The sequence below is a fragment of the Sus scrofa genome, chromosome 3 (genome assembly GCF_000003025.6).
Source record: "Sus scrofa isolate TJ Tabasco breed Duroc chromosome 3, Sscrofa11.1, whole genome shotgun sequence".
Lineage (NCBI taxonomy): Eukaryota > Metazoa > Chordata > Mammalia > Artiodactyla > Suidae > Sus > Sus scrofa.
Genome location: NC_010445.4, coordinates 22,197,436 through 22,223,433, shown reverse-complemented (window position 1 = coordinate 22,223,433; position 25,998 = coordinate 22,197,436). Strand labels below are relative to the sequence as shown.

Here is a 25,998-nt window from a genome sequence, read left to right as displayed (position 1 = left end):
TGTGTTATGAGGCTAAAATCAAGATGGCAGCAGGCTTCATTCCTTCTGCAGGCTCCAGGGGACGATTCGTTTCTTGCCTTTTCCAGCTTCTAGAGGCCATCCATACTCCCTGGCTTCTGTTCTTTTTCTGCAGTGGCATCCCTCCCGCCTCTGCTTTGATTGATTGATTGATTGATTGATTTCAATGATTTTTATTTATTTTTTCATTACAGTTGGTTTACAGTGTTCTGTCATTTTTGACTGTACAGCAAAGGCCCCAGTCAAACACATACATGCATTCTTTTTCTCCCCCCATCTATCCTCTGTCGTGTTCCATCACGAGTGACTTGATATAGTTCCCCGTGCTGCACAGCAGGACTTCATTGCTTTTCCACTGCAAATGCAATAGTTTGCATCTATTAACCCCAGACTCCCCGTCCATCACACTCCCTCTCCCTCTCCCCTTGGCAACCCCAAGTCTGTTCTCCAAGTCCATGAGTTGCCTGTCTGTGTGGCTCACAACATAACTACTCAGCCTCTGCTTTTGTAGTCACACCTGCCCCTCTGACTCTTCTGCCTCCCTCTAATAAGGACCCTTGTAATTACATTGGGCCCACCAGGAAAATCTGGTATAATCCCCACTCTCAAGATCCTTCATTTAATAATATCTGCAGGGTCCATTTTGCCCTGTGAAGTAACATATGCACAAGTTCCAGGAATGAGGACCTGAACACCTTTGGTGAGGTTGGGGGAAGACATTATTCTACCTACAAAGCTGGCCTGAGACCTTCATGATTTTACATGTAACAAGGGCGGGGTTGGAGGCGGGTGGAGCTTGACACCTTAAACTCATTCCTTGCTGGAGTCAAGTAGCAGTTTCCTTTCCTTTTAAAACCTTTATTTATTTATTTGTTTGTTTATTTATTTATATCTTTGCTTTTTAGGGCTGCACCCAAGGCATATGGAGGTTCCCAGGCTAGGCGTCCAATTGGAGCTGCAGCTGCCGGCCAACACCACAGCCACAGCAGTGCGGGATCCGAGCCTCATCTTCGACCTACACCACAGCTCAGGGCAATGCTGGATCCTTAACCCACTGAGCGAGGCCAAGGATTGAACCTGCATCCTCATGGATACTAGTCGGATTGTTTCTGCTGTGCCACAGTGGGAACTCCTTTTCAGTTTATTTCTTAGTTAAAGTATAGTTGATTTACAGTGTTGTGCCAGTTCCTGCTGTAGCAAAGTGACCCAAGCATACATATATAGACGTTCTCTTTCTCATTATCTTCCATCTTGTTCTTTCCCAAGAGATTGGTTATAGTTGCTTGTGCTGTACAGTAGGGTCTCACTGCTTATCCATTCTAAAGGTAATAGTTTGCTCACTACCGTATGATCCAGCAATCCCACTCCTGGGCATACATCCAGGCAAAACTTTCGTTCAAGACGATACAGGCACCGCTGTGTTCACTGCAGCACTATTCACAACAGCTGAGGCATTGAAACAACCTACATGCCCCTCGACAGAGGAATGGATTAAGAAGATTTGGTATCTTGGAGTTCCTGTCATGGTGCAGCGGAAACAAATCCAACTAGGAATCATGAGGTTGCAGGTTCGATCCCGGGCTTCGCTCAGTGGGTTAAGGATCCGGCGTTGCCGTGAGCTGTGGTGTAGGTCGCAGATGCCGCTCGGATCTGGCGTTTCTGTGGCTGTGACGTAGGCTGGCAGCTGGAGCTCCGATTCGACCCCTAGCCTGGGAAGCTCCACATGCTGTACCCAGCTGACCCTCAGACATTTTCATTGCTTACCTGGCCCTTAGGCATTTGCATTTGAGACCCCATTACGTAGTCCTAATACAGCAAGGCTACAGGTTGGGTTCAGAGGGCTGTAGGGGCAGGCTTTTAACCTCTGCAGAGCAACGAATTATTGACTAAACCATGAAGCATCTAGGAATTCTTGGCTCTTACCAGGTACCTGTTTGAAAGTAGGATCTGGTGTGTGTTTCCGCAGCTCAGTCAATGTTGGTTCTTATTTCAGAAAAGCTGGTTTTACCCTGAATTTGCCAAACAGAAACGAGGGGGTGTTTATTTTGTATCACAAAAGCATTTCGTTTGTTTCTTTAAATAGCCGGCCCTACTACTTTTCTTTGAAGTGTTTTTCATTAATGAGAACTTTGATTGGAAGAACTTTTCAGAAACACATTGTGTAAAGGAATTACCTGCACCAGAAACTCCTGAGCTTTCTGGTCGGTTTCGAGCTTCTCTGTAGGGTATGCTGGAATAGCACCAAATCCCTTGTTGCGAGGGATGGGTTGTTTATTTTTGTGGCTAATTGGAAGCCGGCGAAAGAGACCTTGGCCTTGGCCGATGTATACTGCCCTTGTCCATGGTGGGAGAATGTGGGAAGGAAAAGATGAATAACAAAGTCAAGGAAGAGAGTGTTGAGGGAGATGTGAAGCCAGTGAAAGCTCCAAACAGGACCAGGACCTTTCCGTGGTTCTGGAAATTCTAGACGTGGACGCATAAGGGGGACAAAGAGGCATATTTATCAGGCAGGAGAAAGGAAAGTTGCTCTTATTGGGGAGAATATGATTCTCTCCCTGGAAAACTCAAAAGGAAGCAACGGAAAACCCACCCAAACTAGTCCCAAGTTTTAAAAATGCTTACAAAATATGCCAATGATTGCCTTAGGAGTGGATAAGCCATGAGATCCTGCTGTATAGCACGGGGAACTATATCCAGTCATTTGTGATGGAACATGATGGAGGAGAAGGTGAGAAAAAGAATATATATATATGGGTGTGTAGCTGGGTCACTTTGCTGTACAGCAGAAATTGACAGAACAGTGTAAATCAGCTATAATGGAAAAATTAAAGTGCTTACAAAATAAACACACTGAACGCTTAGTGCTTTCCTCTCTGTAAATGATGACTGCTTGGAAAAGGAAGTGGAAACGATGTCAGCAATCACAGGAGCCTAGAAAAAAGATCTCTCAGATATTAAATACTAAATGAGAAATATGTAGAACTCAGGCGAAAATTAAAGGCTTTATGGGGAGACGTAAACTACGATTGGAACAGGTGGACACCCTATTCCTGAGAGAGAGATTTTTGTTATAAAAATGTCCATTATCGTGAACTTAATTTCTATCTTTAAGACAATTTTGGTTGCAGTCCCGATACATCCCCCATCACCACCCCCGCCGCCACACCCCAGAGCTGGAATTGACGAAATACAATTCCAATAAAAATTGCCCTTGGTATTTTTAAAAGCCCCATAAACTGACTCTATAAAGTTCAGCTGGAATGTGTGCTGATTGCCAAGAAAATGTTGAAACGAAGGATGAAGAGGGAGGGCTTGCCCTGCCAAGATATAACGTATTCTAAAGCTACTATAATTAAATCCCATATTGCTTTATTATAAGACGGAGCAGTGGAACAGAACAGAAGGCTCAAAGACAGACCCCAGTGTATATAATTATTTAGCCTATAATAAAGTTGGCATTCAAAATCAATGGAGAGAGGATGAATTATTCAATAAAAGATGCTGGCACAATTGATTTGGAAAAAAATGGCAAATTAGGGTTCCCGGTCATTTCGGATATCAAGAAATTATAGATGGATCAATGCATTTAAAGTGCAGATGATGCCATATAAAGGTTTAAAGAAATCTAATATTTATTGGAAATTGGGGTATATGGGAGGCGCTTAAAAAAATACTGTTTTAGTAGAGTAGAAACAGTGTAGGCTTTATTTTAAATTTATTTTTATTTTATTTTTTTAATTTTTAGGGCTATACCTATGGCATATGGATGTTCCCAGGCTAGGGGTCCAGTTGGAGCTACAGCTGCTGACCGACACCACAGCCACAGCAACACGAGATCCGAGCCACATCTGAGACCTACACAGAAGCTTGTGGCAATGCCGTATCATTAACCCACTGAACGAGGCCAGGGATTGAACCTGCATCCTCATGGATACTAGTTGGTTTATTTCTCCCAAGCCACATCAGGAACACCAAGCCTTATGGACCTAAATACAAGCCAACTCCTTCCTATGGTCCCCGATCGGAGAAGCAACATTCTGGGATTTCCCTTCGTTAACAAACCCGACTAGGGTCCATGAAGATGTGGGTTCAATTCCTGGCCTCGCTCAGGGAGTTAAGGATCCAGCATTGCCGTGGCTGTGGTGTCGGCTGGCAGCTGCAGCTCCGATTCAACCCCTAAAAGAAACAGCATTCTATTCCCAAACCAGTGGAAGATCACACAACTTAAGCAATCTTTGGGGGGCTGTAAGTTTGAGCAGACCCGATCTTGTGAACTCTGTAACCTTAGAAGCTTAGCAGTTTGCAGGGTGCAACATTGGTGTGCCCAAGAGTCTGACCCAATAAAGGACAAAGTGTAAAAGCTGAAGGCATTGCTTATTTTGGTATAAAGCCTTCACTTGTCATGAAGTCCAGGTTTAATGATTTCTTCCTCTCTTCCCCTCCCTTCCTTCTCTCCATCTGCCTTCTCCCTTCTCTCCTACCCCGCTTTTCTCTTTTGCAGTCTGCTGTTTTGTTGTGCACAAGCGGTGCCATGAATTTGTCACCTTCTCCTGCCCAGGCGCTGACAAGGGCCCAGCCTCTGATGTAAGTAATGGGCACTGGTCACCTCGGGTCGTGGGCACCGGTCCATGGTCAAGGCATCCTTTGGTTTGGGGAACTATGTGTATGCTGAGACAGAAAAGTCAGGATGTCGTGGTCCCTACGGCCTCTGCGATGATTTCATTTTAATGGAAAAAGACAAAATAAAACATTTGCGAGGGGTGTGTTATTTTAAAATACCAACCGTAGTTCCCCTGCTATGATTTTGCAAAATGTCTCCATCTTTATAATTGAGGCATGATCGAGTGGGAGGATGCTAAATGCTTAGGACTCCTGTAAAGAGGTAGTTAGGACAGTACCTTTCAAGGTCTTGTATAGCTCTTTGGTGGGGGAATTCTTGCTACTAGGGCGCAAGAATTAGGAGGAAGGGCGCTTATGCTGCTATGGTGCTTCCCAGCGTGTGATTATGGCTGGTGGGACAAGGGGTGCTTCTGGGTAAAACGGGCGAATGATTTTTTTTGTTTCCATCATTACAAATTTATTTTAAGATGGATTAGAAACATGTAGCTGGTTGTGGTTTTGCATTTAGGGTGGGGATGTGAAATTTCCTACCTAAGGGAAGGGGTTTAGGGGAAACAAAGAAGAAACGGACTCCAGGAAAATATGGAGGGAATGACAGGGTGAGTGCGAGAAAATTATGGTGAAAGTCCTGGTACAAGTTTACCTGAAGCTTGGGGTACCATGTTGATTGCTTACCCAATAGCCATTCCTAGCTCTCAGCCTCTTCTTTTTGGCAGAGGCGAGCTGTCATGCTAAAAGCTGAAATGTCTGATGCTTGCTTTTCTGGCCCCGCCCCCTTGTAGCTAGTGAGCCAGCTTATGATCCAGCTCTGCTCATTGGGGTCTGTGGGGATGTCAGGGCAGGGCTTCTAGAAAAGACTTTCCCTTCTGATAAGAGAAGACATTCCTTTCTTTGTTCTTTGGACATTTTTGCGGTAGGATGTAATGCACGGAGGTGTGGCAGCCCTTTTGGGTCAATGAGAGAGACAGCAGTGACATCCTGAGCATGGCAGAGAAGCATGAAAGGGATCTGGGTCATGGGTGACATGGGTGAGCTGGTGAGCCATTGCCGAGTTCTCTTATGCTGAGACTGCACGTGTGAGATAAGACGCTCTTCTTACTGGTAAAGTCTCATGCTATGGGGTATTCTTTTCCATGTGGCTGAAACTGTCCTGGATGGACCTTCCCACCAGGCACACTCTTCCACTGCCCAGTTAAGAACAGCGTCAGCGTACCTTCTGTGCAGCTATCGCCCCTAGTGCTCTTTTTTGGGGTCTTTTTAGGGCCTCACCTGCAATATATGGAATTTCCCAGGCTAGGGTTGGTATCAGAGCTGCAGCTGCTGGCCTACACCACAGCCACAGCAATGTGAGATCCGAGCCTCGTCTGCGATCTACACCACAGCTCACGGCAACACTGGATCCTTAACAAGATGGGATCATTCTTCATGTTCTCTCAGATCCCACTTCCTGGCCCTGTTAGTGCCATTCCATCTCTCATACCTAGGAACGCAGGCAGGGAGGCTTAGGGGGACAGCCTGCCTCCGTTGTGCAGCTCTGAATGTTCACGTGGCCTGAGGCCTGGTACTCAGAGACCAGCCCAGAGAATGGGTTGCCCATCTCTCTTTATATTCGCTGCCTTTTAAGGTTGCTTAAGATAGAAACTCAGCTCAAATGGTTTTATGTGACAAGGGGAATATGGTCCCCGAAACTGAAAAACCTAAGGGTAAGGCTGGCTTCAGATACAGTGAATCAAGGTGTTAAAACCAAGTCCTTGGGACTCTTTCTCCAGTTCTGGGCTCACCCTTCCGTCTGTCGTAGTTTCTGCTTCAAGAAGGTTTTTCTCCCAGGGGAGCACAATGGCTGGCGGGACCTTTTGTCATATGTCGTATCAGTGCTACCATTCCAGGAACAAGTGCTACCCTGGTCACATATAACCAGGAGGGTGCTGATGCGGATTGGCAGGCCTGGCCATGGTGCTTTCTGCTAGTGAGAAGGGCCCGTGTGCCCACCCCATGACTTGAGAGCTGGGGGGAGAGGGGATCCCTCAGAGGAAATCTAGAGAAGCAGTAATGTGTGCTGGTTCGAATCTTAGGCTGTGGATGGAGCCAGCCCTCCTAGGCTCACCTATGTGTGACCTTGGGCAAAGTACTGAAATCCCTCCATGCTTTAGATTCCTTAGTTGGAAATGAAGAAAATAATAGTGCTTTACCTTATCACCTTGCTGCGAGTATCCAGTGTGTACACATAGGACCGTGTCTGGTACCCGGCAAGGGCTGTTTATGTGAAGATGATAATGTATGCTGGGCAGACAGCCAGGACAGTACGTCTGAAGAATGAAGAGGTCTCCTGCCTGCCACCTGGCAATCCTTAAGTGTAGGCGCCATACGTGGTAGGCACCCCGCTCTGTGTGAATGGACCAGTGCAGCCATTCATCGCCTTGGCCGTGGGGAGAGCAGGCTGGACTCCCTGCCGCCCGCATGCATCAGACCTGGCAGCCTACCTGAAATGATTCTCTCTCTGGACACGGTTCCAAGAAAGCTAGTTGGCACCAAGGATGATGAATGGGTCCAGACTCCAGAAGAGGTTTGATTCCATTCATTGACCTTTCTCTTTCCATGGTTGGAGGCATGATTAAAGATCTGGTCACACCTGCTCACCAACCTGGCCAGGCTCCCTGAGGCTCCTGGCAGGTACAGAGGGGTGCCCTCCTCCTGTGTGACCTTGGAGGGGCTGGTATGCAACAGGGTCATGGAGAGGAAAGCACAGTTTGCAGCCCTGAAATAGGAATGTGCTAGGTTTTGTCTACCCTCTGCCAGTCCACATCCAGTCTGAGTCAGGGAAGAGTCTGGATAGTAGAAGATCTTTGTGTGGTTGGCATCCTTCTATATCTCCATCATGGCGTATTAGGCTACTTGAAGGAATTTTATGAATCAGATTCTGTCCCAGGGAACCCAGCTACGGACCCATCCATTCAATGCCAATAAGAATAGACAATACATATGGGAACCCATCATAGGGGGACCTCCAAACACAGCAGAGGGAAGTTCCCGTTGTGGCTCAGCAATAATGAGCCCCACTAGTATCCATGATGATGCAGGTTTGATCCCTCGTCTTGCTCAGTGGGTTAAAGAGCCAGTGTTTCCACGAGCTGGGGTGTAGGTTGCAGATGTGACTCAGATCCCACGGTGCTGTGGCTCTGGGTGGCCAGCAGCCACAGCTCCCATTTGACCCCTAGCAGGGAACTTCCATATGCCTCAGGTGCGGCCCTAAAAAGCAAAACAAACCAACAAACAAAAACCCCAGAAGACATGAGGTTGTGGGTTTGGTCCTGGCCTTGCTCAGTGGATGGAGGATGCGGCGTTGCCGTGAGCTGTGGTGTAGGTTGCAGACGCGGCTCAGATCCCGAGTTGCTGTGGCTCTGGTGTAGGCCGGTGGCTACAGCTCTGATTCGTCCCCTAGCCTGGGAACCTCCATATGCTGCAGGAGCCGCCCAAGAAATGGCAAAAAGATAAAAAAAAACCCAAAACCCAGAAGAGTTCCTGGATGTTACTTCTGGGCAGCTAGAGGCCTCCTGCTGGTTCTTGGTTTCATCTGGTGGGAAACCTTCCATCCTGTTGTTCTTGGACCTCACAGGAGATCAAGTCTCTGGTACTGCCCAGAGCATTTCATATGGACGTTATAGTTACTCAGCACTTAATAATACTGACCACCTGCCCAGTGTCCCAAGAGATCTCAGAACACAAAAGATCTCTGAGGGCCAGAGCTAGGATGAGTCAAGTGAGGTGCCTGCCCTGGGTATGAAAAGTAGGGTTCTTATCTGTGTCTGTGGATATCTAGTTGCTAGGAGATCTGGGGTGGCCCCATTCACAGGACAGGCAGTAAGCGGCTTGTTGGCCTGGGTGCCTTGGTTTCCTTCCACCTGGCCTCTCATCCTCCAGCTGGCTAGCTCTGGCTTGTTCACGTGGTGGTTTCAGGGTTCCACGAAGAGCAAGAGAGCACGTCTCAAGGCATTAATGCTCTTTCAGTCTGTGCCTCATGTTTGATAATGTCCCACTGGGCCAAGTAGTCTCATGGCCAAGGCCAAATTCAGATGGTCAAGCATAAGACTTGCCTGTTTGGGAGGGAGGAATCTCTGGTTAAGCCACGGCAGATCCTGTAGGGGGCGCTGTGGAGCAGACCCTCTGGAGGCCATCACCCTGGACCTCGTAAAAGACCTGCAGGTCTCAGTGTGGTCCACAGAGTCATGGACAGCCCTGTTAGGAGAGCCCATCTCGTCTCCTCTCTGCCCTGGCTGATGTAGCCCCTCCAGCTACCACCGGGAAGCTGGCCAAGCTATGGCTCATGCTCAGAGACAGGTGGTTAAGAGTGTGGACTCAGAGGTCAGTCATACCTGAGTTCAGGTTCTGGCTCCACCACTTACTCATGGGGTGACCGTGAGTGTGTCATTTCCCTTCTCTGTGGCTCTGTTTCCTTATCCGTAAGCTGAGATGTTAGTACCAACCACGTAGGTTTGTCGGAATAATTTTTTAAAAAATCCTTAAAGTGAAATTGAGTTAACTATGACAGCCATGGAAGGATTAGCCGCAGATGGATGAAAGAGCCATCGCATGAAAGTCTAAATACAGAGCCTGTCACATCAGGAGCCCTTGGTGCAGGCGCTTCCATTGCTTCACCTAATCATGGATGTAATGCTAATTCTCTCCCTTCCTCCCCCCAGGCCAAGCCCTCAGGAGGTAATGACTGGCTCCATTTCCATCACTTTCCATAAAACCTCAAATTCTGTAGTGCGATGCTGAGAAAAGGACCTAGACTTTGGAGCCAGGAAACCTTGGTGTCAGATTCCAGTGCAGACATTTATGGCTCCATTGATCTTGGGGAAAGAATTTCAGTCCTGTGACCTTTCGTTGATAGCTTTAAAATGGGGGAAAATAAGACATAAATCATAGTTTGGGGGTGAGGATTCAATCAAAGAGTGCTTGAACTACTTCCAGAATAGTGTCTGGTACAAAGAAGGCTCTCGGTAAATGGTTTCTAAATTATTATTCATCCCTGAAGGAGTCTTTCTTACGCAGGAAGGGATGCAGGTTACACTCTGACCCTGCCAAGGAATCATAGATAATAATAATTATCGCTAACTTTATTGAGCAGAGGCTCTGTGCCAGGCAGCACGAAAGTACAAAAGGACGCCTGAGTTGGTTTGTCTAAAGATAATTTCTTCAGCATTTTTTTGGTTTTAGAAATCACTTCTTCTCATTCATATCATTCTTATCATTCAAAGGTGCTGACCCCTTGTTATGACCTGTGTCCTTCTGATTCTTTTACTAAATCGGGTCATTGAAAGACATGGGCACTCAGGTTGAGTGAATCCTTCTGTGTTTCTCAATCAAAGTCTTCCTTTGTGAAGAAACATCTTAAACACGCTCCATCATGTGTTAAGCATCGAAATTTGATAAAAGGGAAACAAAAGGAAATTGTGAAAGATTGCTATATTTATATATTAAAACGAATATGGATATAAATGCTAATGGATTTGAAAATCTGCTTGGAATGGATGGTTTTCTAGGAAATTCTACATTAGCAATTTTGTCTGAAGAAGAAATTGAAAACCAGAACAGGCGACTATCAAGAGAGAAGGGAGAACATTGTCTAAGGAACATTTCTGCTCCCCAAGCTCCGAAAAATAGACTTCGTGGGTAATTTATTTTAAACTTTAGAAGCATGAAGATTTCTGTTGATTTTCTTTTATTTTGTTTTGATTTTCATAATGAGGAGCCAGTTGTCTTCACATATCTTTAGGTTTCTTTTTTCTTTGATGTGCTTTGCTTTTTTACTTGAGGTATAGTTGATGCGCCAGGTTATATAAGTGACAGGTGTATCATATAGTGATTCATAATTTTAAAGGTTATACTCCATTTATAGTTATTATAAAATATTGGCTATATCCCCATGTTTATAATATATCCTTGTAGGTCCTTTGATGCCTCATGTGCTCATTTTAGATGGTGTCAGATTACAGATAAAAAGCAACCCTTCCCGTTTTTAAACATTGAAAACAAGATAAATCCAACTCAGAGTAGCAGTAGGAAAAGAGATTGGCTCAATGGGAAGGCCAATGAGAAGGAAGAGCTTCAGGGACCAGGGCTTCAGACCCTGGAACTGAGGCTCCAGTGCTTGCAAGATGCTTTCTCGTCCTCAGCTGTATCAGTTAGCTTTGCTGTGTAACAAACACTCCCCCAAATGTAGTGGCTTGAAACAAATCAGCACTTTATTGTTTCTCATGATTCTGTGGACTGCTGGGGTCATTCTTCTGATCTAGGTCTGTGCAGCTGATCCCCACTGTGTCATGTGTTGGGTCAGCTAGTGACTTGACTAGTGCGGGGTGACCTGGGAGAGCCTTGTGAAACACGACGGACACTTGGCAGCCTGTTGGCTGGGGCGCTTCCTTCCTCTTCCACGTGGTCTGCTTTCATCCATGAGGCAAGATCAGGCTTATCCACATGCTGGTCTCAGGGTTTCAAGCATAGCAAGAGAGGGAAATCCCCAAAGCACAGGTGGTTTTCAAGCTTTTGCTTCTATCACAGTGGTTTTGGCCGAGACCAAATTCAAGGGTAGGAAAACTAGACTTCATCTCTGGATGGGAGGGGCTGCAAAGTCTCATTGCAGAGATGCATACAGGACCGGGGGGGGGGGGGGGGACAGGGAAGGGGGCAGTGGGGCGGGGGTGGGAGGGAGGCATGGGGGGCATTTATGGCCATTTTGCAGTCTGCCCCACTGCCCCTCACCTGCAGTGCCAGCGGTCTCCTTTGCCCTCCCAGATCCATTCCACTTTTGTTGCAGGAAGGGGGAACCTCTTCCAGGGCCTGAGACTGGGAAATGAATCGTCCGAGGAGACACACGTGCCGACCAAGCAAGGGGGTTTATTGGGAAGGGGCGCCCAGGCGGAGAGCAGCAGGGCAGGGGAACCCAGGAGAATGGCTCTGCCCTGTGCGGCCTCAGGTTTTCTGGAAATGGGGTTCGTTTTGGGGTTGTCTCTGGCCAAGTCGTCTTGCTTGGCCTGCACTTGGTCTGGGCCCAGGGTCCTTCTTGGTGGCACGTGTGGCGTAGCAGATGGATCCAGTCAGGAAGTTGGTCATCCTCCCTCATACGGGCCCCTCCCAAATTCTCTCCCTTAATCTCAGGGCAGCACCCTGATCCTTATCAGAGCCTCTTGTTGGGAGACAACTCGTTGAAGCAGCTGTATCATGCTGGGCGGTTTCAGCCTGTGGTCCCCTAACAGTGTCTCCACTGAGAGGCCGACTTCCAGGGACTGTGTTTGTTGGGGTTCCTTTGCCTCTGGCTCATGGCAACGCCGGATCCTTCACCCACAGAGCCAGGGATCGAACCCGTGTCCTCATGGATGCTAGTTGGGTTCGCTAACTGCTGAGCCATGACAGGAACTCCCAGGGATCAGATTTCTTTCTCTCTCTCTCTTTCTGTCTCTCTCTCTCTCTTCTCTTTCTCTCTGTCTCTGTCTCTGTCTCTCTCTCTCTCACTCGCTCTCAGTCCCCCTCATTTACCTATTAACTGTCTAAATCTGAAAGGACTATTCTTATTCCTTAACACGGCCGTCCGTAACTTCTACGTTCACAACGAAAGTACTCCGTAGCCAGGGTATGTGTTCCACGTGGCAGAAGCATGCCTTATAAGGGGGCTGGCCCACACACGAGGGTTGGCCTGTGTAGCTCAAAGTCTAGGCTGTCACTAATCATTTAAGCAGGTATTGTGGGACTTGCCATGGTGGTGCAGTGGGAGCGAATCTGACTAGTATCCATGAGGATGTGGGTTTCATGTCTGGCCTCCCTCAGTGGATGACGGCATTGCTGTGAGCTGTGGTGTAGGTTGCAGATACAACTCGGATCCTGCGTGGCTGTGGCTGTGATGTAGGCCGGCGGCTACAGTTCCAATTAGATCCCTAGCCTGGGAACCTCCGTATGCCGAGGGAGTGGCCCAAGAAATGGCAAAAAGACAAACAAAAACCAAAAAAGACCCACTGCGATTTCTCAGTGCTCCTTTGCAGAAATCAGAGAGGTTGCCTGCTGAAGGATTATTTGGGTAGCCTGCCAAAATAGACACAGAGATGCAGACAAGGGTCTGGTGATCTGTCTTTGGAGGCCCCTCGGTTAATTCTGCTGGGTTGTCAAGTTAGGAAAGCAACAGATGGTTCGATTGTAGAGTGGTTCTGAAACCAGAATGGGGGGGTGGTTTGAGTTCCAGGTTTGCCACTAACTAGTAATCTTGGGCTGGTTACCTAACCTCGCTGCCTCAGTTTCCTCTTCTACAGAAGAGGATAAAATAGCACCTGCCTTAAAGGCTTCAGGTGAGGAATGAATGAGTGAATCCTTGTTTGGTGTGTCTTGCTATGCCTGGCACAGAGGAGGTGCTAATTAATGTTGTTACCCCCACTGGTAACAAGTCTTAGAGTGTGAGTTTCAAAAGCCCAGCATTATTATTATTATTTTTTCTTTTTATGGCCGTACCTGCGGCATTTGGAGGTTCTCAGGCTAGGGGTCTAATCAGAGCTTTAGCCACCAGCCTACGCCACAGCCATAGCAATGCAGGATCTGAGCCGAGTCTGCAGCCTACACCACAGCTCACGGCAACGCCAGATCCTTAACCCACTGAGTGAGGCCAGGGCTTGAACCTGTGTCCTCGTGGATGCGAGTCAGATTCATTAACCACTGAGCCATGATGGGAACTCTAGTCCAGCCTTATTTTTTGACAGAGTGTGCATCCGTCTTGCTTGTCATCAAATGGAAACACAGAGACACCTCCCATGGACTGGTTGGGTGGGGAGAAGTCTAATCGAAATGATGGTAATATGGTAACATGTGATTCTTTTTTTTTTTTTTTTTTTTTTTTTGTCTTTTTAGGGCCGCACCCACGGCATATGGAGGTTCCTAGGCTAGGGGTCTAATCAGAGCTGTAGCTGCTGGCCTATACCAGAGCCACAGCAATGCCAGATCCAAGCGGTGTCTGCAACCTACGCACAGCTCACAGCAACGCCAGATCCTTAACCCACCAAGCAGGGCCAGGGATCGAACCCGCAACCTCATGGTTCCCGGTTGGATTCATTTCCGGTGCACCACGTCGGGAACTCCAACATGGGATTCTTTTGACCGTGAAATGAATTCCACCTGATTCTTCTGCTCCCGTTTGCCACGTGCCAGTGATGGCCTCTGCAATGCAGAGCCTGCCTGTAAAGGTCAGAATGAATTGCTTCTCGACAGCCCCTGGTCCCTCACTGTCACAGAAACACAGAGCTTCATGCTGCAAAGGAAGAGGCGAACCCAGGGGTTCAGCATTGGGAGAAGGGAAACCAACTGTTTCTCCTTTGCACACAGGGCAGAGGGCTGGGACTAAATGAGGCGGGGATGCCCTTGTCTCATGAATTATTTTGGCTTCTCCTGGTTGGGTGGCGGGACCAGCCTCAGAGCCTGATAAAGGCAATTTCCCCAAGACCTCAGCCTTGGGGGAAATAGAGAAATCAAAGGCAGATGACCTTGGACAGAGGCAGCCTTTGAAAGGCGCTGGTTCTGGAGTCAGAGGGGCTCTTCCCAACTCTGATGGGCTGGGATTCTAGGACCTTTCTTATTCTTTTTCTCAGTCTTTTTATTTTTTTCCATCACAGTTGGTGTAATTCTGTATTCTGTCAGTTTTCTACTGTGCAGCAAAGTGACCCAGTCACACAGACATATATACGTTCTTTTTCCCCCATTATCCTCCATCAGGCTCCATCTAAGTGACGAGATAGAGTTCCGTGGGCTATGCAGCAGCATCTCATGGCTCATCCACTCCAAAGGCCATAGTTTGCAGCGATGAACCCCAGACTCCCAGTCCATCCCACACTCTCACCTTCCCCTTGGCAACCACGCATCTGTTCTCCAAGTCCATGAGTTTCTTTTTGTGGAACTAGGATATTTGCAAGTGTTTTCCTTCAATAATAATATGCAAGGGCTAGCCCTCGTAGATGTGATTCTGTTTAAGCACTTTATGTATGTCTCTCTATCCTTCATTACATGCGGTGAGATGGGTACCACTGTTCTCAATCTCATTTTACAGATGAGAAAACGGAGGCACTCAGACCCTGAGAGACTTGCCTAGGGCCCCATGCCCAGTGAGTGGTAAAGCCAGGATTCATACCACAGGCAGGCTGACTGCGATCTGGGTTCTTACCTAGCACCCCAAACTGCTTCTTTGCTTCAACCAACTTCACCTCAAAAATCTACCTGAAGCAGACACCTGTACCCCCAGAGGCTGACCCTGTAGCCTCAGCTCTGCTGGGTCCAGCTACACGTGGACATCCGCCCCAAACTGGATCAATCAGATTCATCCTTCTGGGAATTTAGAATTTGGATTCAGAGGTGCCGCTTTGAGTCTGGGCTGGTTACATGGTTTTCGAAAACTAGTTATTGTACATGAAAAGTGTTCATCTGGGGCATTCCCGTTGTGGCTCAGCGGGTTAAGAACCCGATATCGTCTCTATGAGGATGCGGGTTCAATCCCTGGCCTTGCTCAGTAGGTTAAGGATCTGGCATTGCTGCAAGCTGCGGTGCAGGTCGAAGATATGGCTCTGATCCGGTGTGCCCATGGCTGTGGCATAGATCACAGCTGCAGCTCCGATTCAACCCTAACTTGGGAGTTTCCCTGTGCTGCAGGTGCAGCCATAAAAGAGAAAAAGAGAAAAAAAAAGTGTCCATCATGATGAATTCTCACACAGAGAACATTTCTCTGTGACCAGAACCCCTGATGCCCTTCTGTCCTCCCTTGTAACCCCTACACCTCCAAGCCATTCCATCAATGTAATCACTACCCAGGCCAACAGCCATTGGCTGGCTTGCTTGCTTTATTTCTTCGAACTATTTAGTTTTATCTTATTCCATTTCATCTTATAGTGGAAAGAATACCTAACATGAGATTTACCCTCTTTTTTTTTTTTTTTTTTTTTTTTTTTTGCTTTTAGCCCCACCTCCCGCCCCGCCGTGGCATATGGAGGTTCCCAGGCTAGGGGTCCAGTCAGAGCTACAGCTGCCCGCCTACACCACAGCCACAGCCATACAGTATCCAAGCGTGTCTGACCTCCGCCACAGCTCTCAGCAATGCGGGATCCTTAACCCACTGAGCGAGGCCAGGGATCGAATCTGCAACCTCATGGTTCCTAGTCGGATTCGTTTCCTCTGACCATGACCAGAACTCCAAGATCTACCCTCTTAACACACTTCTGAGTATGCAGTACAGTGTTTTTGACTCTAGATGCGATATTGTCCAGGTCTCTAGAGCTTACTCATCTTGCTTCCCGGAAGCTTTGTGCCCACGGGTTTAGTCACTTCCCATTTCCCCCTCCCCAGCCTCCAGCAACCACCCCTCCACTCTTGGATTCTATGAATTTATCGATCTTAGGTACCTCATATGAATGGAATTAGGCAGCATTTGTCTTTCTATGTCGGCTTATTTCAATAACTGGACCTAAGTTCCTCAAAGGTCTTCCGTGTTGTCCTGTGTTGCAGAATCCCTCCCTTTCTTTCTTTCTTTTTTTTTTTAATTTTTTAAAATTACTCAAATGAATTAATCACATCTGTAGTTGTATAATGATCATAACAATCTGATTAGAATCCCCTTCTGGAGTTCCCATCGTGGCGCAGTGGTTAACGAATCCGACTAGGAACCATGAGGTTGCGGGTTCGATCCCTGGCCTTGCTCAGTGGGTTAACGATCCGGCATTGCCGTGAGCTGTGGTGTAGGTTGCAGACGCGGCTCGGATCCTGCGTTGCTGTGGCTCTGGCGTAGGCCGGGGGCTACAGCTCCGATTGGACCCCTAACCTGGGAATCTCCATATGCCGAGGGAGCGGCCCAAGAAATGGCAAAAAGACCAAAAAAAAAAAAAAAAGCCCCTTCTTTCTTAAGCCTGAAGAGTACTCTGGTATGAATGCACCTCATTTTCCGTAACCATTCATTGGCTCGGGGACCCTTAGGTTGTTTCCTCGCCGTTGTGGATCATGCTGCGTGAACATAGGAGTGCTAAAATCTCTCTCTGGTCTGGATTTCAGTTGTTTTGGATAAATAACCAGAAGCGGGATTTCTGGATCATACAGGAGTGTTTTTTTTTTTTTATCTCTGAGAAATCTCCAAATGGGCTGATGACTGGAATAGACATTTCTCTAAGAAGGATGCCCACGTGGGCAACAGCTATATGAAAAGACACTCAGTCATCATCAGGAAATGCAAATCAAGCCCACGGGGAGCCCTCACACCTATCAGGCTGGCTCTTATCGAGACAGACCCCCCCCCAAGACATGTGTTGGGGAGGATGGGGCGACATGGGGACCCTTGCTCCATCTTGGTGGGAATGCACAATGGTGCCACCACTGTGGACAAAACAGTGTCTGCTTTGAACTCTCTCCGCATGGGATTATACAGGAGACTGTCTGTATAATGGCTGCTTTCCTCAGTGTTTTGTTTGTGGCCACGTGTCTTTAAAAGGCTGCGTGACATTCCGTTTATCAGGATGTCCAACTTCAAAGCCAGCCAGGACCAGGCCGGTAAGTGAGGCAAGGGTGTGATAATAGGGAGTGTCCATCAGGGTGTGTGCACCTTGGTTTGAAAGGGGGGCCAGCCGTGGCTCAGCTCCATTAAAAAAAAAAAAAAAAAATCCTGTTCTTTAAAGGGCTAAGGTCTAGATTTTCTAATTTTTCAAGAGAAGTCTGGATCTCTAACTGTGGATACTGACAAGTAATTCAAGAGTTACATGGGTGGTGTATTTTAAACATGTTTTGGGGCAAGAGTCATTCTGTGGATCATGAGTTTATAACCTGCGTAGGTGGGAACTGTCAGCAGAAGTCCCCCCCCCACCCCGCACCCTTGAAGAGAGAAGGGAGGAGGTAGACTGAATCGAATGGGGAGTATGGAGGGTGCAACAATTCAAGGCAGGGAGCTTCAAAAATATGCAGAGGGCCCTTTTCCATGACACTATGGTTCAGCATTTAAAAAAAATTTTTTTTTAATTTTAAATTTATTTTATTTTGCAATTTTAGGGCTACACCCGTGGCATATGGAAGTTCCCAGGCTAGGGGTCTAATCGGAGCTGCAGCTGCCTGTCTACACCACAGCCACAGTGACGCTGGATCCGAGCCGTGTCTGCGGCTTACACCACAGCTCACGGCAACGCCGGGTCCCCGACCCACTGAGCAAGACTGAGATAGAATCCGAGTCCTCGTGGATCCTAGTCAGGTTCGTTATCACAGAGCCAGGGTGGGAACTCTTGGTTGAGCTTGAAATTGGCCGGGGCACAGCCATTTCTCTGGCCCCGGCACAGCCCTGCTTAGGAAGCAGCTGCTGCAGCGCCCCCTGCTGTCCTTGAAGGCTCGGTGTCCAGTGGAACCCGTGGGTGGATCTGGCAGCTGCTTGCTTCTCCTGAAGTCTTTGAGAACGAGTCATTCATCATTTGGCATGTTTATCGGATGCCTGCTGCTGCCAGGGACTGCATGGGACCTGCGAGGACTCAACTTGGCTTCCTGTATTTGCTCAGGCTCCCCCCACCCCCCATCAGACCTTGCTGTGTGTAGTTCTTTTAAATCTGGAGAATCAGGTCAGCCTGCCCTTTCCCCAATTCAAGTCTCACCTTTTCTATATATTGAAAAATATTTCAAGGTTTTTTTTTTTTTTTTTTTTTTTTTTTTTTTTTTTTTTTGTCATTTCTTTGGCATCTTTCCCTGATTTCTAGGCTGAAATAGATTCTCCTATTTTTATACAATACCTTCTGGTACTTTCAATGGTAATTTGGAGGTGAGGGCAGAGTAAAATGTTGAGGCTCAGGTTTCCGGTCCTGCTTATTGATTAAAAATATGGACTCTGGAACTCACCTGCCTGGGTTCAAATCTCGGTTCTGCTACTTCCTAGCTGTGTGACTTTGGATAAGCCACTTAACCTCTCTGGGTCCCAGTGTCTTCATTTTGGAGGTGAGGATGATACTCTCCCTATTTTGCAGGGATGTTGTGTTAAATAAGTGAATTTATGCAAAGAGCTTAAAACAGGGCCTTGCATGTTATGTAAGTGTTTGCTGGATTCAGAATCTTGGACCTGTTTTTGCCTTTGAATTCAGCCTTTAGGTTCTGGCTCTGCTCCTTGATTCTGCATCTCAGTCCTTCTGCAGGCAACTTGCTGTCTTTGATCCTCTTTACGCCTTAACTGTGAATCTTCAAAATTCTACTGAGCACTGATCAATTCTTGGGTCCTCGTCTGTGTGCTCAGACTTTCCCCGCCCTTGTATTCTCTCCATTGCCAACTCCTGTTGTGCCTCCTAAATAATTATAGCCAACATTTACAAGCATACCTTGGCGATATTATGCGTGGGGTTCCAGACCCCTGTAATAATGTGAATATCACATGCATTTTTTGATTTTCCACTGAATATAGAAGTTGTGTTTACACTACAGTCTATTAAATATGCAAAAACATTGTGTCTGAAAGACAAAGTACAGGAGTTCCCTCTCTGGCACAGAGGGTTTAAGGATCCAGCATTGTTTCAATGGTGGCTTGGGTCGCTCTGGAGGCTCAGGTTCCATCCCTAGCCTGATGCAGTGGGTTAAAGATTTGGTGTCGTTGCAGCTGTGGCGTAGGTCCCAGCTGCAGCTCAGAATTGATCTCTGGCCTGGGAACTTCCGTATGCCATGGGTGCGGCCAAAAAACCCCAAACAAAACAAAAAGAAACAATTTAATTCTAAACTATGTTATTGCTAAAAAATGCTAACTATCATGTGAGCCTTCAGCCAGTCATCATCTTTTTTGCTGGTGGAGGGTTTGAAATGTTGCCAGAATTACCGAAATGTGACACAGAGACAGGAAGTGAGCAAATGCTGTTGGAAAAATGCCGCTGATAGACTTGCTTGAAGCACAGTTGCCACAAACCTTCACTTTATAAGAAACTCACTATCTTTGCGGTGCATCAGTATCTTTGCAGTGCAATCAAGTGCAATATAACTGATGTGCGCCTGTGTTAGCCCCAGTCGAGTGCCAAGTGCTCTGTTCTAAGTGGTTTACATAGATTGACTCATTGAGTCCTCACCCCATGAGAAAGGTGCTCTTTTGTTTTCTCTTCTTTTCTTTTTTGGCCGCCCTGTGGTGTATGGAACCCCCAAGCATATGGATTCCCAGGGATCAAATCCAAGCCTCAGTTCTGACCTAAGCGGCAGCTTCGGCAATGCCAGATCCTTAACCCACTGAGCCAGGCTGGGCTGGGGATTGAACCTGTCTCCCAAGGCTCCCAAGATGCTTCTGATCCCATTGAACCACAGTGGAAACTCCTGATAGATGCCTTTTAAAGCTCGTTTCATAGAAGAGGAAACTGAGGCAGAGACGTGTCCTACTTGCCAGATCACATGATGTGTAAGAAGATCTGAACTTGGATTTGACCTTGGTCTAGCTCTAGAGTCTGCTTTTCACCTCCGTGCTACGTACTACCCACTTCTCTCCAACCCCACACAGGACCTAGGCTCCATCCACCCTCTCTGGACCACTAGCCTCTTGTCCTGATTCCTTTCTGTCTCATCAGCCTGTCATTTCCATATTACCCTGGAGTCCTCTGTCCAAAACCCAGATGTGATCTGGTCGTTGTCCTTGCAGAATGCACATCAGGGGCTCCCCATTGTTCTGGAGGCAAAGTCGATGCTCTGATGTGGCTTATAAGCAGGATCCTCATACCTCTTCCTTTGTCAAGCTTGCCCATAAACAGACCTGCTTCATCTGTTGTAGTGGGATCCCAAAGGACTGGCAACCTTTGCCTTGCCTGCCATTCTCACAAGAGGCCCCCTTGGAAGATGAATGATACGGTCACCCAGCTCACAGGCCCTGCATGCCCTGGCCCTGGCTCCCCTCCGGCCTCTTCCTGACCCTCCTTCTTCACCCCCTGAGCTCCCTTCAGTCTCTTGTCCTCCCCAGCAGCCCTCCCACCACTAGGCATTTGCATAGCTCTTCCCTCTGCTGGCTGCTTCTGTCTCTTCTTCCTGCTGAGTTCCCTCGAGTCTCAGTCCTGGTTGCTATTTGAATTATCTGCAGAGCCTGAGAACCCAATACTGGCGCCAGGGCCCATCACACACAGGGAAATCAGAATCTGTGGATGCCAAGCCTCCCCATTGATTTTAATGTGCATCCAGGTTTAAGAAGCTGGTTGAAGAGAAAGACGCATACCACATATCACTTCTTCGTGGAAGCTGAAATATGGCACAAAGGAACCGATCTGCAAAGCAGAAGCACTCACAGACAGGGAGAACAGACTTGTGGTTGCCAAGGGGCACCTTTCCCCCCACAACAGATACAAGTGATCTTTTGTGTTTTAAAAAAGGGACAAAAAGGAATATTAATTCTGGAAGATTTTTAATCAATTCAATACTAAGACAAGAGAGAAAAAAACTTCCACAAAAATTCCTTCACAAAGGTGGTTTTATGTTTGCACAATATTATTACAGCAATTTTAAATGTTAATCTATGGGATAATAATGTCACTACAGCAATCACATAAATACAGTTTTTAAAAATAGCCATGTTATTTTGGTTGAAAGCTAGTCAGTTCATCCTAATGTTAGTTTGACACTTTAAAAATGCACAAGAGGGGTGTTCTCGTCGTGGCGCAGCAGAACGAATCCGACTCGGAACCATAAGGTTGCGGGTTCATTCCCTGGCCTTGCTCAGCGGGTTAAGGATCCGGCATTGCCGTAAGCTGTGGTGTAGGTTGCAGACATGGCTCGGATCCCGTATTGCTGTGACTCTGGTGTAGGCCGGTGGCTACAGCTCCAATTCGACCCCTAGCCTGAGAACCTCCATGTGCCTCAGGAGCGGCCCTAGAAAAGGCAAAAAGACAAAAAAAAAAAAAAAAAAAGAAAGAAAAGAAAACAAAAACCTTGCTTGACTTGTACTCATTCTCTAGGCCACACCTCAAGCATCACCTCCTCAGGGAAGCCCTCCCTGACCTCTCTGACCAGGTCCAGTTCCCCTATTTTGCACTCTTAGAGCCCTGCATACCTCTCCTTGCTGTCACACATCAGAGGGGTCACTTAACATTTATTTATGTGGCAACAGAAAGCCTAGATTCTGGGTCCACGTTACTAGCTGTGTGACCTTAAGCAAGTCACTTAACTTCTCTGTGCCTCAGTTTTCTCCCCTATAAAATGGGGATAATAAAGAAGTTCCCATCATGGCACAGCAGAAACGAATCCGCCTAGGAACCATGAGGTTGCGGGTTCAATCTCTTGCCTTGATCAGTGAGTTAAGAATCTGGCATTGCTGTGAGTTGTGGTGTAGGTCGCAGATGTGGCTCGGATCTGATGCTGCTGTGGTGTAGGCTGGCAGCGGTAGCTCCGATGGGACTCCTAGCCTGGGAACCTCCATATGCCGCGGGTAGGGCCTTAAAAAGCCAAAAAAAAAAGGGGGGGGGATAATAAATCTATGGTACACGGTCAGTGAGGGTCAAATGAGATACTTACATGTAAAGTTCTTAGAACAGTGCCTGGCATATGTTAGCTGTTGCTATAATAATAGCTGTTACTATAATAATAATATATATTATAATTATTATTGTTATCCCCACTGGAATCTAGAAATCCCTGAAGGTGGGGTCGGTGCTGTTGGATGAGTCCCCACCTGTGACAGTGCTTGGCACATGAGAGCTCTTCATAACTGCTGAGCAGAGGGGTATCCCAGTGCTGTTCTTGGTGACAGGGTGGCAGGTCAGCATGCACAGGACTTGACTTCCTCAGTTAGGTTCCTTGTCTCTAGGGACCTAATGGTTTAGGATGCTTGTTTCTGGGGCTGAGCGTTAGGAGTATTAGGATCAGAAGCTACCCTGGCCTGTGGTGCCTGGAGTCCCAGGTGCCAATGGTGGCTGGGTAGGCATTCGCTTCCGCAGCGCCCTGCATGTCCTTCTCCACGAGGGCTTCTCTGCTCTTCTGAAATGCAGGCTTGGGTGTGCTGAGGGCTTCTGTGGCAGAGGAGGCACAGTGCTCAGCCCAGAAATCAAGTTGACAGTGGCTCAGTGGTTAAGGAACTCGACTAGTACCCATGAGGATGCGGGTTCGATCCCTGGTCTCAGCGCTCAGTATGTTCAGGATCCGGTGTTGCCGTGAGCTGTAGTGTAGGTTGCAGATGCGGCTCGGATCCCGCGTGGCTGTGGCTGTGGCTGTGGCTGGCAGCTGTAGCTCTGATTCAACCCTTAGCCTGGGAACTTCCATGTACTGCAGGGGGGCCCTAAAAAGCAAAAAAAAAAAAAAAAGAAAAAGAAAAAAAAGAAAGAAAGAAATCGAGCTGACAGTGTCTTTGCAAGTTGAGTCACCCCCGGTCCTGCTCCTGCTTTGGGGTGACCCACACTCAGCAGGCACATAGAGAAGGGGGGATTGCACCTCCCCGATGGCTGAGAGTGCCCCCACTGGGGGTGGGGTGGGGAAGATGGGTGTGCATATTTTGTGGCTGATGCAGGGTTTATTTATAACGCAAGGGTGTGATCTGTTGCAGTGGGTCTGTTCCCTGAAAGAAAGCTGTTCAGACTGAGCAGTGAATTCACAGGGCGGCCTGCACAGGAAGAGGCGGGGCCGAGCTGCAAACTGCCTGGATGGCAGAGGGTGTTGGAACTTGAAGGCCCCTGGGGAAAACCCAGCTTCACCCTCTCGTTTTCTAAAGGGGGAACTAAGACCAGAGCATGAAAGTGACTTGCCCAAGATCATTTTTTATTTTACGCTAACATTTTTTTTTTAAATTTTTTTGGCTTTTGTCTTTTTGAAGTCTGCACCTGAGGCATATGGAGGTTCCCAGGCTAGGGGTCTAATTGGAGCTGTAGCTGCCAGCCTACATACACTACAGCCACACAATGCAGGATCCAAGCCACTTCTGCGACCTACAGCACAGCTCACGGCAACGGCGGATCCTTAACCCACTGAGCGAGGCCAGGGATCGAACCCGCAACGTCATGGTTCCTAGTCAGATTTGTTAACACTGTGCCATGATGAGAACTCCCGTCTGCTAACATTCTTTTAAATAATTAATTAATTAAAATGGAAGTATAGTTGATTTATAATGTTGTCAGCTTCAGGTGTATAGCACAGTGATGGAGTTATATATAATTTTATTTTTAAAAAACTTTTATAAAAATAATTTTTTTTTGTTGTGGCCATGGCATGGGGAAGTTCCCAAGCCTGGGATTGAATCCACGCCACAGCAGTGACAAAATGCCAGATCCTAAACCATTAGGCTCTGTGTGTGTGTGTGTGTGTGTGTGTGTGTGTGTGTGTGTGTGTGTTGTTTTGCCATTTCTAGGGCCACTCCCGCGGCATATGGAGGCCAGGGGTCCAATCGGAGCTGTAGCCACAGGCCTGCACCACAGCCACAGCAACGCCAGATCCGAGCTGCATCTGCGACCTACACCACAGCTCACGACAACGCTAGATCCTTAACCCACTGAGCAAGGCCAGGGATCGAACCCAAAACCTCATGGTTCCTAGTCGGATTCATTAACCACTGAGCCATGATGGAAACTCCTATTTTTTTTTTTTTTTTTAAGCTAGCTTTGATCAAATGCATACTACCTGCCAGGCATTGCACTAGCACAATATAATCGTGTTTTCATAAATCCTCACAAACCAAGACAGCAGGAATATTTATTTATTTATTGTTTTCCCCACCCACTTACAGAGTGTTTACTCAGTGCCAGGCACCCTTCTGAGCTCTTGACAAATAGTAACTCATTACATTCTTAGAATCCTAGGAGGATTTAGTGCTATTATTACTCTTCCCACTTTTAAAATGAGGGGTGGGAAGCACAAAGAGGTTTCCCCCCAAGTTGTACAGGAAGCCGTTGAGTTTGGGACTCAGTCCAGGCATGCTGGCCTTGTAGAGTGTGCCACCCTGCTGTAGGGTCTCCCCAGTTGACAGGTGAGAGAATCGAGGCTCATATAGTTTAAGGATCTTGCTCAAGGCTGCACGGGAAGTAGCGGGAAGTAACAGAGCTGGGACTGAATGTGGACCATTTACCTTTATTTCATTTTATTTTATTTTTTGTCTTTTTGCCTTTTTATAGGGCTGCTTCCCGTGGCATATGGAGGTTCCCAGGCTAGGGGTCCAATCGGAGCTGTAACCACCGGGCTGTGCCAGAGCCACAGCAATGCAGGATCTGAGCCGCGTCTGTGACTTACACCAGAGCTCACGGCAATGCCGGATCCTTAACCTACTGAGCAAGGCCAGGGATTGAACCCGCAACCTCATGGTTCCTAGTCGGATTTGTTAACCACCGCATCACAAAGGAACTCCCCATTTACCTTTGGAATCTGATTCACTAGCTCTCTACTCAATCCCCTCTCATGGGGCTGGGGTCTCACTGCTGAGGGGTCCTAGCTGGTGAGGCAGTGCTTGGGAGGCAGGCAGGTGGCAGTGGGGTGGCATCCCCTGAGTCTGCCTGGGATGAAGCAGGATGCCATGCAGCTAAATAGTTCCACCAGGGGTGTACAGAGCCCCAGCCAGATGCTCGTGGTCCATGTTATAACCCCCATCCTTCAGCTCTTAGCTCAGACTCCGCTTCTTCAGGGAAGCCTCCCAGACCTGACAGCAGAATCCCTCACTATAAACTCTCTAAGTAGCGTGAGCTTTTCCTCGACAGCAGTTGGCAGGGTACATCTGTGGAGTTCCCATCGTGGCTCAGCAGAAACAAATCTGAGTAGTATCCATGAGAACGCAGGTTCAGTCCCTCAGTGGGTTAGGGATCTGGCATTGCCACAAGCTATGGTGTAGGTCGAATATGCAGCTTGGATCCCACGTGGCTGTGACTGTGGCGTAGGCCAGCAGCTGTAGCTCCCTTTGGACCCCTAGCCTGGGAACCTCCATATGCCGTGGGTGTGGCCCTAAAAAGACAAAAAAAAAAAAAAAAAGAAAAGAAGAAAGTGTATGTTTGCGTTTCTCTATGGTCTTCTCCCTGCTAGGCTGGGAGCCCATGAGGACAGAACCTGTGTTTTATTTTTCTCACCCAGCACCTGACACATGGAAGGCACTTAACTAATATTTGGTGAATAAGTGGATAAATCAATTAGTTGCTGGGAGTTCTCTTGTGGCACAAGGGGTTAAGGATCCAGTGTTGTCACTGCAGCAGCTTGGATTGCTGTTTCTGCTGCAGGTTGGATCCCTGGCCTGGGAACTTCTGCATGCTGTGGGCATGGCCAAAAATAAATAAATTAATTAAAATTAATGAATGAATTCCTTTTTTTTTTTTTTTTTGCTTTTTAGGGCCACACCTGCGGTATATGGAAGTTCCCAAGCTAGGAGTCGCATTGGAGCTGCAGCTGCCAGCCTAGGCCACAGCCACAGCAATGCAGGAT

General features: G+C 47.5%; 1 protein-coding gene across 2 annotated transcripts in view; it reads left to right on the top strand.

Moving 5' to 3' along the window:
- The window catches only part of PRKCB (protein kinase C beta), a 388,402-nt gene that overhangs the window by 160,195 nt on the left and 202,209 nt on the right, over nucleotides 1-25,998 (top strand). For both annotated transcript variants that reach the window (XM_021086460.1, XM_021086459.1), the window contains exon 3: nucleotides 4,520-4,602. In XM_021086460.1, coding sequence (XP_020942119.1) covers nucleotides 4,520-4,602 — 83 coding nt within the window. The remainder of the gene's footprint in view (nucleotides 1-4,519; nucleotides 4,603-25,998) is intronic.